The 19899-nt window shown below is 44.7% G+C and overlaps 1 protein-coding gene across 1 annotated transcript in view; it reads left to right on the top strand.

The window, feature by feature from the left end:
* The window catches only part of Abcb5 (ATP binding cassette subfamily B member 5), a 162873-nt gene extending 144105 nt beyond the window's left edge, over positions 1-18768 (top strand). The window contains exons 23-28 of the mRNA XM_051153951.1: positions 232-372; positions 9786-9942; positions 12816-13013; positions 14631-14837; positions 17933-18079; positions 18574-18768. Of these exons, the coding sequence (XP_051009908.1) occupies positions 232-372; positions 9786-9942; positions 12816-13013; positions 14631-14837; positions 17933-18079; positions 18574-18768 (1045 nt within the window). The remainder of the gene's footprint in view (positions 1-231; positions 373-9785; positions 9943-12815; positions 13014-14630; positions 14838-17932; positions 18080-18573) is intronic.
* The last annotated feature ends 1131 nt before the right edge of the window (positions 18769-19899 follow it).

Here is a 19899-nt window from a genome sequence, read left to right as displayed (position 1 = left end):
TGTCATGGTGCCCATCCATGCATTTGAAAGTAAAGGCAAGTGTGTTATATGTAAACCATCTACAGCTATAAAGAAAACACCTGTCTTTTCTGTAATAATGCTGTCATCCTTAGAAAGGGCATACACATAGAATTGTAATATCTCATCACAGGCCTCTACAGTCATCACCTGAGCTTCCTATGTTGGCCTTCTATCACCCGTGCCCCATCCCTTGGTCACTGTGTCTTCCAGGAATGCCTTGAAGAGGGCGCACATCACGGGGAGCTGCTATGCGGTCAGCCATGCTTTTGTGCATTTTGCCCATGCAGCAGGGTTTCGATTTGGAGCCTATTTGATTCGCACTGGACGGACGACGCCAGAAGGCATGTTCACGTAAGTTGTGCAAACCCTTAAGCCCTGTAAGTTGCTGCGCACATGTCTGGTTTCTGGGGGATTCTCATCTTGCTCACCTGTGGAAGAAGCTTTCTTGAGACATTTAAGTGTTTCTATAATGCATGTGGTGTTTTGTTTTTAATTGAGGAGTAACATGTGGGTCTATTTATAGGGCAAACTGCTGTCTTGACAGATGCTTACATTGTGTAGTGATTAAATCAAGGTTGTTAGGTTTTTTTGGGTTTTTTTTGTTGTTGTTTTGTTTTTTGTTTTTTGTTTTTTGTTTTTTGTTTTTTTGGTGGGGGTGGTGCTTGGTAGCTAAAAGAAGTGCAGCACAACTACACTTGGCGCAGTGACTCTGGATTATGCTGTGTGTATACACTGACGCAGTGCAAATGACTCCCAAATAAATTGCTCTCAGACTTAGTTCATTACAATATGGGCTACAGGGGCGAATCTGGTTTCTTGTTGTCCTCTGCCTGAGGACATGAGAGACTTCCTAGATTCCCGGTGTAGAGAAGGCTCTCATCAGTATGATGAGCACAAGCCCGCTTCCTCCCAAAGTGGGGCTCTCCGTCCTGCTCGTACCCTGAGGACCTTCTCAGCTTGACAGGAACATCTAGCTACTGCAATGGGAGAAACTGTTATTTTTCAGCTGCCCAGACCTAAAATGCCAGAAATGTTGCTATTTATATTGCAGTTCTCATTGTTAGATGTTTACAGCTACAGAAAACTCAAACTTTTTTTTAAAAAAAACAACGTCCCTGTACCCTGCCTGCACCCTGAAGCAAGGCTCAGTCCCTGGTCGCTAAAGATAAGGTCTTTGCCTGGGGCTATTCAGGAGTGCCCCAGCTCTTCCTTGAGTCTTGGCCTCCCACAGCTCTTGATTTTCCTCTGGAATCCCCTCCTTGCTGAGACATTATTTGTGGTTTGAAGGTATGTCCAACTAAAAGAAACTATCAAAACTCACTCAAAGCCGTGTAACTTCAGGATGATTTCAGATAATTTTTATTTTCTACTCACAGAAAAAAAAAAAAAATCTTTGTTTATAAATGCCCTAGGGCATTTCTTTGCTCAGTACTGATAAGAGACAATCTACAAGTCACCAAACCAGCATTCCTAAGTCTTACCAGGTAACAGTAACCGGCAGGTTCGCAAAGAGCCATTGCTTCCTGGACGCGCAAGTTTAATCCCATTGTGCAGGAGGCAGAGACAGGCAGAGCTCTGCGAGTTTGAGGTCAGCCTTGTCTGTGGATAAAAGTTCCAGGACAGCCAGCCAGCGCTACACAGGAACCCTCCCCGCTCCCCCCCCCCCCTGCTCCTCCCCTCCCCGTGCTCCCCGCCTCCCCTGCTGCACCCCCTCCCGCAGCCTTGAACAAAACAAAACAAAACAAAAACCTGCAACAGAAAAGTGCAAGGTCTTTGGTCTCTGTTTTCCTCCCTCTAACGCGATGTGCAGTGCCGTGTGAAATCTGTTAAAACACAATTAAGGAATGCTGCCTCAGGGTTCATTCTGATTGCATAGACCAGTTTGCCAAATTAACAAGAAACAAAACCCAGAACCATATGGATTAGTTCATGCAGTTCAAAGGCCCCATTAAATTAGCCCTTTGCCTTGCTTCTGGTGTCGTGTGGCCACTCCCAGGATTAGAAGTTTATTGTCTCCCAAAGTTTGATTGTCAAACAAATACTAGAAACTTAGAACATGCTGTGCCCTCTGCACTCAAACCCTCCAGCCCTGTAAATGCAGGCATTTTGTCCTCCCCATAGATTTTTTTTTTTTTTTTTTTTTTTTTGCATTACCCTTTTATTGCTTTGGGGGCTTTTTCTCCCCTGTGTTTTTAATTGTTCTTTTTATTTCTTTGAGATTAAAATATAATTACAGCATTCCCCCTCTACTGTTTGCTCTCTCCAAACCTTCCCATGTACCCCTTCTTGCTCTCTTTCAAATTCTTGACCTCTTTTGTAGCCTTGGCTATCTGGAACTTGCCATGTGGGCCAGACTGGCTTTGAACTCAGAGACATTTGCCTGCCTCTGCCTCTGGAGTGCCAGGATCAAAGGTATGTACTGCGGTGCCTGGCTTTCTTTGCTGTTCAACCACCTACAAAAAGGAAAAAAATCTTCTCCTGGACATTAAGTCCTCTTCTGCCTCTGTCAGTGCTCTACGGTGGGTAAACTGTGGCCAGGCCAAGCCTTGTTTCTCTCCTCACCGCTAAAAAGGCATTACCAGGGTCACCCCGACCTCCATGTCACCCATCAGCCCTCAATTCTCCCACCTCTCCAACACCTCCAACCTTTCACTAGCATTGCCAGCTCCTTCTAGAAATTTTCTTCTGAAGTTTCTCTATGCTTTTCTTCGTCATTGGCCCCGGTCTCTCTATTTCCTTTGTGGCTCCCGGGTTTCTGTGTAGAAGGGCTATAGAGCTCTCAGACCGTCCATGTGTGTATAGTTACCAGTAAGCTTAGCTTTAGTTCACAGAGCTTAGTCAGCATGGTTAGGACAAGACTCGTGATGAATGGAGCAGGAGGCACACACAGTTCAGCTGACTTAGGCAGATGGTGCTTAGTCAGCACACACAAAGCCCTGGCCAGCACCAAGGAAAACCAGGTACGTCTATGTAGCAGCAGCGCACAAAAGGGAGAGACTGAGAGATGAGACATTCAAGGTCATTCTTGGCTGTGAGTTTGAGGTCTTCTTGAACCTCTAACTCTTTCTCCCTCCCTCCTTCCATCCCCCCCTCTACACACACACACACACACACACACACACACACACACACACACACACACACACACGATTCTGAATAGTATCATGATGGTGTTTCCCAGGGTCAGGAAGGGAGAAGCAGCTGTCTAGCTACAGGCAGAGGGCGGAGTAGTAACATATGGCATGGACTTGTTGGCTGAGAACCAATGAGAACAGTCTTAATTAAATATATATACAGTGTGCCAGTGCACCCTCTAAAGTGTCCCCTTCGGATACCTAGACTAGGAGACTCTGTGCCTTCCACAATTTAGAGTGATGGAGGACTTCCTTCCTAATCACCCAACTGAGTGGAAAAGGTCTAAAAAGGAAATCTCCTCTTCTAGAGTCCTCCCATGGGTCTAAACTAATCCTCTTCTGCAGGTCTCTTAGGTGGCCTTCCATCTCAGTAATCTCAGAGCTGACGGTAAAAGGCGGTGCTTAGCGCTCACCCTGACATGGGGCCAGAAATACGGATTTTAATTAAAAATCCCAGATTATCACAAGGCCCAGAGTCACACGCTTAAAAGAAACATGAATGCCAGAACTGTATTCTACTCTCCATACCAGAAAAAATTTCTTACTCATTTATTTGGTCTCTTACCAGAAACTTCCCTAGGGTTACAGAAAAGTTGGGGGAGTCATATTTTAGTCTATCGTCACAGTAATGATGTAGGGAGGACGCGATGGCTTAGCAGGTAAAGGCACTTGCTGCGCAAGCCAGACGACCTGATTTGATTCCTGAGCCCACAGAGAGGAGGAGAGACAACTTTTTAGTCTTTCTCTGACCTCCACATCCACGTTGTTGCCAGCACAGGCCCCTCGTCATTGCATCGTCACACACAATCATCATAAATGAAATAAATGACAATAATAATGGTATACTCTTGCCCAACAGAATATGAGTGTATCTTCAAGGCTTACAACTACAGATGTGGGTAAGCTGTCTCTTCAGAAGGGACAGTGTGCTGAGAAATGGAGGTGTGCGGACTGCCGCAGCACAACCTCCTCAGGCACTCACAGGGCTTTGTCAGGCTGCTGTTGAGGGGAAAGCCATCTTTGTAAAGGGAGCATGTGTGCCTGTGACAAGAGCTGACTGGTGTCATCTGCACAACTGTGGAACTTTCCCTGGAGTGAGCATTTAAAGGGGATAGTTATGTTTTTATTCTGTTGACTTTGGCTTAGGGATCAGGGACTACAGAAAACCTCCTGTGTAGGCCCTCATACTCAGAGAGGTAGTAAAAACGCCCCCTCTCTGTTAGCCCGGCAATGCTCAGCTGATTACCTCACAATGAATACACAGTATTTTAGGAATATAAAAGAAGTTTAGTTTCCCCTGTCTCGTTCTGCAATAATAAAATAGGCATCCTAGCAAAAGTCTGTAATCCTAGCACTTGGGAGGCAGAAGCAGGAAGATTGCAAATTGGAGGCCAACCAAAGTACATAGTGAGTCCTAGGCCAGCATGAATTACATAACAAGACTCCATCCAAGATCAACATTGGACCGCTTCAGGCTTTCCTCTGGCTTTGTGGTACACACAGCGAAGCTCAGCACCACCTCAGACAAAAGAGAAAGAAATATGGACTGTGTATAACAGTAATAGTAAAGACTTGAAAACTTTCTAAGGTAGACAGTCAACTCGTGTGTGTGTGTGTGTGTGTGTGTGTGTGTGTGTGTGTGTGTGTGTGTGTGTGTCTCCTGTACAGTTCTCAACAAAAAGCCACCCTGAACTTTCAGCATTAAATGAAGCTCTCAGAACAATAGCAACAGAGTTTCGTGTTCAATGAATATCAATGACAGATTGATACTTTGAAACACCAGGGGCTCATTAGGCTTTCGTTACCATCTTTGCTTAGAACTGATCTTCATAACTGAGACAGGCACCTTAGTTAGCAAACAGGAAAGGCTTCTTTGTTTGTGTCCTGCATGACACCTGTCCGCTCCCACTGCCTCCTCCCCAGGACTCCTCTGGAAGAAGGGCACATAAGCCAGTTAGATTAGCAGAGAAGAGATCTTTAGAGAGAAGTCAAAGTAGAATGGATGTCTAAGGTAGGTGTAGATCCCAAGAGAGGGACAGGGCCTTAGGAAACAGCATGAGGGCAGACTCCATGCTCACCAACAGAAAGCGCAGCGTGTAAAGAAAACAGCCAGCAGGAGGCTTGTGAGCATTGCCATCTGTGTGATCTTGGGCCAACTGCGTAATTTTCACAAGCTGGAGTTTCCTAATTTGTGAACTGGGAAGTTCCTGGTCTAATTACCTCCTAGGTGGTCAGATTGTATCAAGTGTTTGAAAACACTCACCAGCTCTGGAGTAAATCCCTGGTTTGTGGTACTCCTTCATCCACCATGACAAGGGTGTGGGGTGGCAGGAAAGGACCTCTAGCTTGCATCTGAATGAAGAGGGAAAGAGGACGAGCCACTTCCTCAATGAGAACTTCCAGGATGACATCTACTCCCCTTTCCTTCCAAAGAGGACCCCATAGTCTGGGGTATTTGACCACTAAGATGAGACCTACTATGTACTGTATTTCCACAAGTGTGAAAGCTCATTTTTCCAACAGTGTCCCAGCAACTCCTCATTCAATGAGAGGAACAGCACACAAATTCATTGTTAACACTTCTTATATTCCAGGTGCCAAATATCAATTATGCATTTAATACTGAGAGCCACTATGCAACATGTAGAAATTCTTAGCTCCTGTTTATAATTAAGAGTCAAAGTCAAAAAGAAATCAAGTCGAGTCAGGTGTGGTGGCGCATGCCTTTAATCCCAGCGCTCAGGAGGCAGAGGCAGGCAGATCGCTGTGAGTTCAAGGCCAGCCTGGTCTGTAAAGTGAGTCCAGGACAGCCAATGCTAACACAGAGAGAATCTGTCTTGAAAAAAAGAAAAGAAAAGAAAAGAAAAGAAAAAGAAATCAAGTCATACATGCAAGGCAAATAACCAGGAATTTAGACATGGTCCTAGGAAGCCAGCTTGAGGAACACTAAACTTATGCTCACGATGGGTCAGTCAAGGTCTACACACTGGAGCAGGCATCAGGGGACACATGATGATTGGTGAATATGCTGGTTACCCCTGTTTGGATGAGCTGTACTTAAAACTGGAATCACTCATGTCTGTGTCTTAGGAGATTGTTTATATTCAAAGAAACTTTTTAAAAAATTCTGGTTTTATCTTAACAATTATAATAGGCGCTGGTATTTGCACAGTGTTCAGATGTGCTTGGAGGGACCAGTGTCGTGAGAAGGTGGCAGCACGCTGTCCATGTTAGAGAACCCGCGTAGTTGGGGTATGAGGGGATAAGGCCTCAGAGTGCCAGACTGCGCCGCCCCAACTCCCTGCGCTCCCTTCTTCCTCAGCCTGGCCAACACAAAAAGGTTCGTGGTGGATTCGGTGTCACGTGCTGTACTAAGATTTTTCCCCAAGGACAACACAAGCCATGGAGACAGAGAATGTATAAAAATGCACGGTGAACCTCATTGCCTTGTGTGCCAATTCAAAAAACAAGTTTAAGAGAGAAAGCTGCCTGGGAGGGAAGCCTCATGGGTAAGATGCTTACGTGGCTACATAGGAAGTCAGTTCAAGTCCAGCCTGAGCAACATACGATGAAGCCGTGTTTGAGCCTTAATTCCTGCTTCACATATTTGCGTGTCAGAGTTAGTTCAGTAGGGAAATCACTTCTAACCTGTGGTATGTTTCTTGTTTAATGCAATGAATGTACCTTACTAACTTTAAATGTCTGTGAGAGTATTTGACTATTCTCGTGGCTTACCCCTGGGTGACATGCCCCATGCCTTGGCATGGAGGTTGATGGTGGCTTCCTCTGCATAAACCCTCCATTCAGATTCCACAGGAGTTTGAGCAGGGTTTGAAGGATCTGGTTTGACTGGGTTGTTGTATGCCTGTTGAGTTGGGTGAGTCAGCCTAGACAGATGAGATAACAAACCAGGTATCTGGGTGTGTGGGTATTGGCCCAACTTTCTACTGAACCCAAATGGGGGAATCAAGAAGATCAATGTCCCTGCCTCAGCCCTAGGCATCCCGTCAGCACAGAACCCAGACCTGCCACCCAGCCACATCACTGTAATGCCAACGGAAACAGTCTCCCCTATACGATAAAGGTAAAAGGACTGTGCTGCAGCTCCGTCTCTTGAGACTCTTCGCTCTGTCTCCTACAGAAACAAGGCTTTAAGGAAAGCCCTTCTGAGCAATGCTTCCATTTTAAAGAGGAAACTGGCAAGGACAGGAAGCTCAGGCACTTTCTCTATGCCTAATGCTTAAAGCTGCTCTAAGAGTGGAAGTTTTGGGATGGTTGAGTATCAGGGCACATATTAGACCTCATCATAGCAGTTTTAGTAAGAATTGTGAGCAGGAAGTGGAGCCATTTGAAGGATTAGAAGGATTAGCAGGTGTGGCCTTGTTGGAGGAAGTGTGCCACTGGAGGAGGGCTTTGTGCTTTCAAAACCCTACAGGAGGCCCGTAGCTCTCCCAACTGTCACCTTTGGACCAGGTTGTGGACCGCTCAGGCACTTCTTCAGTACTTTGTCTGCCAGTGCGCCACCATGATCCCCACCTTGATAATAATGAACTAAGCCTCTGAAACTGTAAGCAAAAACCCCAATCAAATGCTTTCTTTTATAAGCGTTGCCATGGTCGTGGTGTCTCTTCACAGCAACCGAGCAGTGACTAAGACAGACACTAGGCTTTCTCAGTTGCTAACTTCTGAGAGGCTGAGAAGCTCCGTCCTCTAATTTAGGACCCAGGTCACCACACTCCTGTAACAACTCTCTTCCCACCTCACCTGTTGAATCCTGATCTTGGGTCAGACTAAGATTTCAATTTTCTGAGGTTTTGTTTTTTTGTTTTGTTTTGGTTTGGTTTGGTTTTTTGTTTTGTTTTGTTTTGTTGGTTTTTTCAAGACAGGGTTTCTCTGTGTAGCATTGGCTGACCTGAACTCAGTTTGTAGACCAGGCTGGCCTCAAACTCACAGTGATCCCCAAGCCTCTGCCTCCTAAGTGCTTAGATTAAAGGCGTACGTCACCACACCGGGTTCTAAGATTTCAATTTTATCCAGCCTGACTTTCTCTAGCATTCAAAACAAATATAGCCAGGAACAGAGACATGTCTCTAACCCCAGTTTTCAGGAGGCTGAGGCAACAGGATCCTGAGTTCAAGACTAACCTGACCTGTATAGTAATTTCAAGAATAGCCTAAGTGACATCGGGAAACATTGTATCAAATAACAACAAACAAGCTATTTAGCACATTACCTTAATCTGACAATACTTCTTGTTACAGTTTTATATCTAGTTTCTGAATGGCATTTTGAGCCGTTAACCAATTTCTTTAAGCCGAGAGTGGTGGCACACTCCTGTAATCCCAGCATTCGGGAGGCAGAGCCAGAGGCAGGTGGATCACTGTGAGTTCGAGGCCAGTCTGGTCTAAAAGTGAGTCCAGGACAGCCAAGATAACACAGAGAAACCCTGCTCGAAAAAAAAATTTAAAAATAAAAGAGTTTCTTTAAAGAGCAATAACAATTTGTTAGTATCACAGAACTATTGACAACAGTAGTTTTAGCAACAAATACTCTATACACTTTCTACTGTGTTTCTTTGTAAAACCATCAGGACTTGGGGTCTAAGGTCAAGTGAAGAGATCACAGCCCCATCCTTTGAGAGGACACAGGGTGGAAAAGGATGAAATTCACAAGGAATTCAGGCAAATTTGGTTTTGGTTTGGTTTGGTTTTTGAGACAAGGTCTCTCTACACAGTGCTGGCTGGCCAAGAGCCTACTTTGTAGACCATGCCAGCCTAGAACTTACAAAGATCTGCCTGCCTTTGCCTCCTGACTGCAGGATTTCAAGCAGCGCACTACCCTGCCAGATGCTCAGACAAGTTTGTGATGGATCAATGCAAACAAACAAGTGGGGTCCAAGATGCCCTTCTACCTAGTGTTTATGTGTTGCCAGTGACAAAGTGTCTCCAGCTGTGGCTGAATTGTTCTTTATTTTTACACCTAAAATGAAACAGGAAAAGCAGGAAGAAAATATTTAATCACATTAAGTCATAACTCTATGAATTCCCTGTGTACTGATACCAAACACCATTGGCTGGCTTGCCAGGTCATTATAAACATGTGTCGAAACTAAGATCAGAATCTATAGCAAACTACAAGAACACAGCTCCTCCTCCAGGCTTGGCGGAAGTATCCTTTACTCACTACAGGTGGAGTAAGAAAGCGCAAGTCCATGCTTTGCTCTCTAAACAGTGTGTCACCTAAGGCACAGGATTAATCTGACCCAGCCTCAGCCACCTGCTGTAACTACATTGCACGCAAACAAGGAGGGGACCTGCATCAGATCTCACCACCAGAGACACATTCTCCTTATATCAGCCCATTCCTTACCAAATCTCCAACAAGCACGCCTGTATCAAAGAGCCTAAGAGGTTTCTTGCTCACTGGCTGGAATCTTTGATCATTATTCAAAAGAGGAATTTTTGAGATAACTCAGAGACTGTTTTGTACCTGGCAGGAAGCTGGAAAGAGAAGCCATTGTCAAGCCTTCGGCTTTGGCGGTGCTGCCCTTCCTTCTGTTCATGTTCCCTTGATGCCTCAAGTTCTGCTCTTACAATAGACCTGAGATACTGATGTCTTATCTTTCAACAGAGTTTTTACCGCCATTGCATATGGGGCTATGGCCATTGGAGAAACGCTTGTTTGGGCTCCTGAATATTCCAAAGCCAAAGCTGGAGCTGCACATCTGCTTGCTTTGCTGAAAAAGACACCAACTATAGACAGCTGCAGTCAAGGCGGGGAAAAGCCAGTAAGCACAGTTATTTCTCAGTACACGTATTGCCAATGTGGAATGTTCTCCTGAACTCAGGCACCAGAAGTCTGCATAGGAAGAACTTAACACTACAAGGAATTCTCTATTCCTCAAATAGATTTTATGTTTAGAAAATTTTCTATTAGCTTATATACCTAATGCCATAAGAATTTTCGGTGAAACATTGATTACTAAGTCAAAATGTATTTAAACATCAATGGTTTTGGTCTTGCATGAATGCTGGCTATATTTCATTCATTTTTCTCTAATTATGTCTGCAAGGTGAGTAGTGCCTTTTATGTCAAAGACAGTTTTCATGGTAAATATTTGCATAAGAAGAAAAAGGGGGACTAAATACATTTATTAAATTGTACACACAAGTTTAACCGCAAACTTTGAGACCCCTAGTATTGAAAAAGAAACACCAGAGATCTAAATGATTTGAAGAGACACTTTTTAATAATAGTCCTGTACAGTAAGCATGTGCTAAGGGTCAAAAACCTTTCGAGAAATTTTATATTTAAAAAATAGAATCATCATTATCTACATACTTAAAGTTCTCACGTAAAAATACACTATTTCTCTCTAGAGTTGTAATGGTAGACTTGTTTACATGACAGTTTAAGATAACAGTATCAGCGGAGGTATATAATTATATAAGAGGCTTGTGTGCATGGTTGGTAACAGAAATAAAAATACCTTAAAATTCTCAAAATGTAAAGCTCAAAGATATGTCACAGAAAAATCAAACATATTGGAAAGTAAAGGACATGGGAATATTTTAAATCCTGGCATGTATAAGTATGTAATGCCTGCTTCTATTTGTTTCCAGAAGTTCAAAAGAAATGAGTGTCCCCCAGCTGTGGGAATCTAGAACTATATGCATATAAAAGCTGAGGAGAAAGGAAGGGAGGGAGGGAGAGAGCAAACAAGGGATGGGTGGGCAATATATATGTCACATTCATAAATAGTTCGTATATATACTAAAAAGTTACTCAGTATTTTATTTAAAAAGATATTTCAGATTATCACTTTTGCTTTTAAAAATTGAAAATCTGGGCAAATAAATCCCACATATTGATATAGATTTAAAAAAAAAAAAGCTAACTGACAGGCACATAGCAGCCTATTACATATTCTCTACTTTTATATAAAATTGAAGTTTGCCATATTAAAATTAAAAATAATAAGAATAAGCTTGTGTTTATTTTTGTGCTAAGACCTAAGGGCTTTCTAGAACATCTCTCTGTGATTTCCCAAGGGCACCAGAACATGTGCAGAGATAATTTCTCTCTCCATTTCCTACTGTGCTTTAACACTGGGGCAAATAAAGTATGTTCTAGGGACAAAATGAATAATGAACAAACCAAAAACAAATGACCTCTAGTTCCTGCTTAGATCTGGTATATATCCTGGTGGGTATCTCATACTGCTGCTAAAACTTTTAGCCACACCTTACCATTTCATGCCGTCGGCAACAGAATAATATTATCAAATATGTTTTATATGTCTATGTATGTTGGTGTTTGGGACAAAAACCTCCCACCTGTTGTGCAGGTTGTCCTCAAACTCATTGTGTAGCCACAGGTGATCTTTGGCCTTCTGATCCTCTCACCCCCACTTCCCAAACGACAGGGTCACAGATACATGCCATTGCACCCAGCATGTACAGCAGTGGGAATCTAACCCAGGGCTTCTCAAATGCTAAGCTAGTGCTTCTCCACTGAGCTCCACACCTACCCCCATCAGACATGCTTTGTGCCTTTTCTCCTAGTTTCAGAATAGTGCACATGACTGTTAGACCTGACCAGTCTGTGTCAACCTGGATCACAAGAGCCAAAAATGCTTTAGTGTAATTGGAGGATGTTATTCAGTGGCAGAGCATGTGCCTAGTACATGTGACCTCCAGAAAACAACACACACACACACACACACACGTGCACACACACACTTGAGGAGGGGTACTGAGAGAGAAAAAGAGGAGAGAAAGAGAGGCAGGAAACAAGAGAAACAGGCCAAATGTGGATTTTAAAAGAACCCCAAAACTTTGAGACAAAAATAAATAAAATAATTAACCACCATTTATAGTTCTGGAAAGTTTTTTTTTGTTGTTTTTTTTTTTTTTTTTTTTTTTTTTTTTAAGAATTTCATTATGGTGGCTGGAATGACAGCTTAGCAGTTAAGAGCACAGGCTGCTCTTCTAGAGAAACTGGGTTCAATTCCCAGCATCCACATGGCTGCTCACAACTGCCTGTGTTACTCTCTTACCAGGAAATGTAATACCCTCACACCAAAGCACACAAAATTAAAAGTAAATAAGTGAGCTATTTTTTTAGAAACCAATGAGAGAAACCATGATATTGAAAAACAGAGAAAAGTAAACTTTTAGCTAAGTATTAGTGCCAAATAATGATTAACTGAAAATGAAGATAGATCAGAGTTCAAAGTATTGTATATTAACTGTAAAACATAGTCCAGTTTTTTTATATATATAATAGTTATGCACAGAGTTTATAAGGCATTTCTGAGTTAAGCAGTAAAAGGTTTCCAAAGCTCAAACTAAATTAAAAACAGCAAAGTTTATTTAGAAAAGCTGGTTCAGCGAGGCAGCAGGGCAGGCTGTGGTCCCGAACTGAAGGAATCTAGTGCTTTGAGGGAATTCAGTCCAGCAGTGAAGGAGCAGCAAATATACACAAAAACACAAATGCTGGTGAGGTCCGGCTTGAGTCAGGGGCTCTCTGGAGAGGAATGTGTCTGAAACTGGCATGGCAAATAAACATGAACAACTTACAGAGAGCGCTTATCCGGGAATGGCCGTGGGGCGCCACCTTCCTAAGCCCACTGTAGTCAGTGCCCTCCTCCTCTTACAGGACACCTGCGAAGGGAACTTAGAATTTCGAGAAGTCTCTTTCTTCTATCCATGTCGTCCGGAAGTCCCTGTCCTTCATGATTTGTCCCTCAGCGTTGAGAAAGGGAAGACTGTAGCATTTGTTGGGAGCAGCGGCTGTGGGAAAAGCACATGTGTCCAACTGCTGCAGAGATTTTATGACCCCACGAAAGGACAAGTGGTAAGATGGACTCCAAACACCTGCGCTGGGGGCTAGTGGCAAACCCTTAAACGTGCGGGTAAGCCAGAGCAGCTGCGCACCCAGCTCTGTCCTACTCTTCCCTAACTGGTGAGCTTTGAAACTCAGCACAGTGACCCAAAGACTTGAGCTCTCCCGACAGCCTCAGCTTTTATCCTACAAGCTGTGAACTCTTGGAATGTGGGCGCTGGGGCAAGTCAGCTTTCCCTCGCAGAGTATCACTGCTCTCTACCCTGTCTAGCTTAAGACCCATAACAGTCTCCACCCCTTGGCTGATCTCAGCCTTCCACACCCTCAGCTGTCAAGATCTTCCCCGCCCCCCAAGGCTAAGGCTTTCTCCAAATCAACCTCTGTTAAGCTGAGAGTCCTGATCTCAAAAAGAAACAACGTCTTTCTCCTTCGAGCCCGGGGACTACAGCCTTTACCTTGCTTGTAGCTACTCGCACCTTACGTATGTCGTATTCCGTATTACATATTTCATATTCCGCGTCCGTCTCACCCTTCCCCACCACTGCTTCTCTCCTCTCCTCCCTCCCTGCCTCATATACACAAAGCTTGCATCTTGTCCCCTCCCTCACAGAACAAAAAACTATAGCTCCCCCAAAAGTTAAAGGTTCTCATGTTAACCCTGCTCTCCTATAGTTAAGTCTTCTCTCCTTAATAGGTTCTCACCAAACATTCGGGAAACAGAGCTGTTCAGAAAGCTCCCCTGAGCTGGGTGGCATCTGCCTGTTTTCAGGGGCAGTATACGCACAGGCTTTAGTAGCACCGAAGCCCTCTGTGACCTGGCTCCTGCCTCTCTCCCCAGACTTCCCCTCCTTGACCTTCTCACTTGGACTGAGCATCCATCTCCAGAGCATCTGCACGCCCTTTTCTTGCTGTTTCCCTGGCTACTCATCATGACTCAGGTGCTGCCTATGTGTCATCACTTACAGCTTAGTCCTAAAGTGCCTTCCAGGGGCCATCCTAGACATCCTCTGCCTCAGCCCCTCTGTTCTGTTATCCTGTCTTCATGTCGCCTTCTCTTTCTGAGTTGTTAGCATCCCTGCATATGTCAGCTACAGCATAAACTGTCAGGTCAAGGAGGAGTTTGCTTTGTATTCCTCCCCCAGTACCTAATGTCCGGGGCACACAGAGGGCTCGCTCATCAAACAGCAGATGATTTTAATGTATCTGTGTGAATGGGTGCATACCGCTCAGGGCAAAGTGCTTATCTCTACAACTACACTTCTGCATTGGTCTGTGCCAACTCTCTTGTTGGGCATCAGTAATTGAGTGCTCTTGCACTTGAGGAGGAGGCTGGCCACTTTCTATGTAACTTCAAGACAGAATCCTAGGTGTGCTCTCGTCTCTGGGCATAGCCCTGGAGCCTGTGATCATTTCTAGGAGGATGTGTTTGGAATCAGCCTTTCTGTTAGCTGTAAGATAGGAGCTCCTATCCACCCGGTGATTTATGAACCTTCCTCTGGCAAAAAATATACCTCAAAAAATCGCTTGAATTCCTAGGCTTCTTGTTATGATTTGCATGTGTGTGCCTAGCGTGAAGTGTAACATGACACGGTTGTTAACAAGCTGGTCTCCTCCACTCTGCTCTGGCAGCTGCTTGATGGTGTTGATGTAAGAGGGTTGAACGTGCAGTGGCTGCGTTCCCAGATAGCCATCGTCTCCCAGGAGCCTGTGCTGTTCAACTGCAGCATGGCAGAGAACATTGCCTACGGTGACAACAGCCGCGTGGTGCCCTTAGAGGAGATCAAAGAAGCCGCAGCCGCAGCCGACATGCATTCTTTCATTGAAGGGCTCCCTGGGGTAAGCAAACAGCTGAAATCTGGAGCTACAAAGCTGCAGAGTGCTGATTTTGATGCAGTCTCACATAAAGGTAGATGTAAAAAGGAAACCTGATATTTTCATGTATGTTTCCAGGCCTGATAGACATCGGTATAGAATGCCTTGGACTGAGGGTCACATGTTATGTCATTCTGTGCTTGCATTCTGCCTTGGGTGAGGGTATGAACTTAAAAGTCATGGTGTCACTTTGAGGTAAACATTTGGGGAAGAAATAAAAATGAACCTTGGGATTTACTGCATTTTCTTCAAAATTTTTTTTAAAGACAGGGTCTTACTAGGTGGGTCTAGCTGATCTCAAACTAACCATGAAGACCAGGCTGGCCTCAAACCCAAGACCCACAGACCTATCTCTGCCTCCAAAGTACTGGGATTAAAGGGGTGCCACCATACCTGTCCAAGAATAGATTTTATTTTATTTTATGTTTTTGTTTTTTTGAGGAGGGAGGCTTTTCAAGACAGAGTTTCCCTGTGTAGCCTGGGCTTTTCTGGAACTTAGTCTATAGACCAGACTAGCCTCAAAGTCAGAGATCTGCTTGCCTCTGCCTCCCAAGTGCTTGGATTAAAGGTGTGCCTCACCAGCACCCAACATGAATAGATTTTTCTAAAGCAAACAAACTGATCTTGACATCTGTCCCAATATAATATCACAGTATCAGCGTAAAACTGTGAAAGACAAGATCAGCTTTTCCCATAATCCTACCATGTACATCAGAGACAGCAGGGTCTTCCCAAACATCTGGCTGTTATCAGTCCTGATTTCTCCAGGGATAATTTAGCAAATTTAATGGTTGACTCCCTGCCAGTTTTTTAGGACTTATTTTACCTTTATTTCAAACTTTATTTATTCATCCATCTGCCATGTTATGATGGCTTAAAATCTGCACTTCTTCTCCTCATACCCATCAGTTGTGAATCCACCTTATTTATTCAACACACAGCTACCCAGCCTTGCTTTTGGTAAACCATTGAGCTATTACTCATGAAAGATAACCCAGACAAACCAAGTACAGTCCTGTGCACACAGACATCCTTGCAATATGCAGGGAACGTTCTTTGTTATGAGCCCATGGATATAATCTGAGCAAAGACAGGGCAACAGGAACTATGGGTGTGCTCACAGAATAAGTGGTGCCCAGAGTGGTGACTCACACCCGTCGTCCCAGGACTCAGGAAGGTGAAGCAGTTGGACTGCATGTTTGAAGCCACCTGGGCTATTTAGCAAGACAATGTCTCAAAAAAAAAATGTCTGAAATAAGAATAGCTACATAATAAATAAATCTTTTAAAAAACATGGAAGAGATGGCTAGAGAAATGACTCTGCAGTTAAGAGAGTGGTTGTTCTTCCAGAGGGTGTGGGTTCAATTCCTAGAACGCACACTGTCTGTGACTCCAGGTCCAGAGAGTCTGACAAACTCTTCTGACCTTCAAGAACACTGCACACATACGGTTCACAGACACACATGTGCAGGCACAGCACTCACACATGTTGTTCACAGACATACGTGCAGCTAAGTGCCCACACACATGAGGTTCACAGACATACATGCAGGCTCAGCATCCACAGACATGAGGTTCACAGACATACATGTAGAGGCAGCACCCACACACATGTGGTCCACAGACATACACACATGTAGGCACAGCACCCACACACATGTGGTCCACAGACATACACACATGTAGGCACAGTACCCACACATGTGGTTCACAGATATACATATAGCTCAGCACCCACACACATGAGGTTCACAGACATACACATGTGTAGGCACAGCACCCACAGACATGTGGTCCACAGACACACATGAAGGCTCAGCACCCACAGACATGAGGTTCACAGACACACAACAGGCACAGCACCCACACACATGAGGTTCACAGACATACATGTAAGCACAGCACACACACACATGAGGTTCACAGACATACATGTAGGGGCAGCACCCACACACATGAGGTTCACAGACATACATGCAGGCTCAGCTCCCATACACATGAGCTTCACGGACATACGTGTAGGCGCAGCAACCACACATGTGGTTCACAGACATACACACAGGCACAACACCCATATACAAATAATTAAGTAAATTATTAAAAATAAAAGATAGCGGAGAGTGGAGAGTGGGAAGAAAACTAGGCTTTAGTTTGCTCTTCCAGGGATCTAGGGAGCGTAATGGGTGTGGTCTGGTACACATGTAAGACCAGCATTTGGGAGGTGGAGGGAGGGAGATGAGGCGCTCAAGAGCATCCTCGACTACACAGCAAGCTCAAGGCTGACTTACTTGAGGCCCAAGATCAAAAGGAAACAAACAGGAAAAACTCAGAAGGCTCCTGGTGAGGGCAGAAGCTTCTGTTAGCGCAGCTGCAGGGGCGCCACGGAGACCCTGAGAGGAGCAGAGCATCATCACAAATGCTTGGATGTGGTGTGGGTACAGCGGCATGGATGCAGAAGCCACGCACCTAGGGAAGGCTGCATCCTGGCATCCAGTCATGTGATCACAGGGCACTAGCGCAAGGAAGGAGACCTCACTCTTTGCCTGGTGGCTTTAAATGTTTTGAACTATCTGGAACTAGAAAGGGTTAGGATTTATAAACTCATTTGTGTTTACTGAGAACTTTTGTTTGTTATTTTCCCTCCTTGTGTTATGATTATGAGGTTCCACCGGTAAGTCCTTTCCTGATCACACACTGTCCTGCGTTCGGTCCCCGGCATCCCGTAAATGGGGCATGTTGGCACATGCTTGTCATCCCCGGTAACTGAGAGGTGAGGAAGGAGGATCACAAGTTCAAGATCATTGCTGGCTGCGTAGTGAGTTCAAGGCCAGCCTGGGCAACGTGAGACGCTATCTCAATAAAGAAAAAGAAAAAGGAAGTGTCGGGGGGCGGCATAGAAAGGAAGTTGGAAGAAATTCCTTCCTAGAGCGCAATGGCTATGATCTCTACAGGACCAAGAGTAGATTTCACACATCCTTTCAAGGGCATAGAAGTTGGAACTGTTTAGATGTCTCTCCCACAGCTTCTAATGTGCTTTGTCAATGGCCTGTTTCTGAAAGAAATACAACACTCAAGTCGGACTGAGAGGGGTGCAGCTTTCTGGAGGCCAGAAGCAAAGGCTGGCTATCGCAAGAGCTCTTCTCCGGAAGCCAAAAATTTTACTGCTGGATGAGGCCACCTCAGCCCTCGACAATGAAACTGAGAAGGTAACGCCCTCTTCCTTCGCGTCAGTCAGGAGTGTGCAGTACCATGAAGTCCACGGTCAGATCGGGGGAAGTGAAGGAGCAGACATGCCAAGGAGGAAGGGGCCGAAGCCAGACAGCCAGGTTCTAGAACAGTTTTCTCCTTTGAATTCATCATATAACAAAATGGGTCCAGGATCGAAAGTGTCTGTCGGGTCAAGAGAAGCCCAGGGAAATGTTCTTTTCTAGTCTGTTCTAGTCTATGGATGCTAAACCAGCTAGCAAGGGGAGGGGTCTCTGTGTGAGGACAGAATGCGCTGCAGGGGGAGCATTATTGTTATTAGACCTTCCCAGACCTTTCCAGTGGTTAGAGCAAAAGGGAGACGGTGCGGGACATGGGCATGGAAATATGGCCTCCGAGCTTGAGACCGCCTCCTTACATGTACAACCATTCCATTTACACTCCCAGCGCAGTCCTGCTCTGGTCCTTGTAGTCACTGGGCCCTTTTCTTTTCCAGGTGGTTCAGCAGGCCCTTGACAGAGCCCGGCAAGGGAGGACCTGCCTAGTGGTGGCTCACAGACTCTCCACGGTACAGAGTGCAGATATGATCGTGGTTCTGCAAAATGGAAAGATCAAGGAGCAGGGAACTCATCAAGAGCTCCTGAGAAACGGAGACACATATTTTAAGCTAGTAGCTGCACATTGCCAGTAGCATAGTGGGTGCCCTGACGCTGCCAGCCTTGCAAGCACTTTGGTCTTTGTGTACTGAAGAGTATGCTGTCATTTCTTGGCCTGCTCTGGTCTCTCATTGCATGTCAGCACCGAGGATCCTGACACTCAAGTACAGACATGTTCCATTCAAGTGTCTTCTCTTTAGATTTTTTTTTTTTTTTAAGCAAGCCAAGAGGGCTAGAGAGATGGCTCAGTGGTTTGGAACACTGGCTGCTCATCCAGAGGACCTGGGTTGTATTCCCAGCACCACCCACATGATGGCTCACAGCCACCTGTAACTCCAGTCCCAGAGGCTCCACTCAACTCTTGTCCCCTCGGTGGGCACCAGGCATCCATGGGAAGTTAGAAAACAAATCAAAACATTTGCAAAAGTTGCCTAGAGCAAGTGCCCATATCTCTCATCTCATAAAAATACTCTAACATGTTTTCTTATAAGCATCTTTGTGCAAAATAAAGGCATTTCTCTATCAACGTCCTGTGATGACGTCGCAGGAGAACACCACGTACTGGAGAGGTCTAAGCTGAAAGGGTTAGATGTGGCACTGCAGGGAAGACGGTAGTGTGCCAGCATCGTGGTGTGCCAGCGTACTGGCTATGCCTTCCTTTGCTTCTAGAACCCGGCTATATCCACTCATTGGGCAGTGGTGGGAGGGTTTGAGAGGAGCACAGGGTAAAGTAACCAGGAAGGGGATACGGACCCTGCTTCCCCTGTTAGTACAGAGGTCTTCCCAGTGACTGCATTCCAAGCTTTGGGTGTTCTGTTCGGTATGAAGCTTAGTGAAATATGAACACTCGCTTAAAGATACTTCTACTATGAGTAAAAAAATTTAAATGCTTTTCAGTACTGGATCAAACAATTTATTTAAATTCATATGTACTTAATAATATGCAATGTATGCTTTACACATTCTATATAAATAGCAATATTAGTTAACTGAGTTGTGTCCCCACCTACTTAAATACATAATGCTGTCTTTTAGGTTTTCTGCTAGGATATATTAGCTATGTGTAGCAGTGGATTTCATTACAACATTTTCACACATGACATATTTTCATTTCGTGTGTTTCATTTCATACATACTTTGGTCACACTCACCACCTATCGCCGTCC

This window comes from Acomys russatus, chromosome 1 (assembly GCF_903995435.1).
Source record: "Acomys russatus chromosome 1, mAcoRus1.1, whole genome shotgun sequence".
Classification (NCBI taxonomy): domain Eukaryota; kingdom Metazoa; phylum Chordata; class Mammalia; order Rodentia; family Muridae; genus Acomys; species Acomys russatus.
The sequence above is the reverse complement of the archived record's forward strand: the minus strand, read 5'-3'. Positions and strand labels throughout refer to the sequence as shown.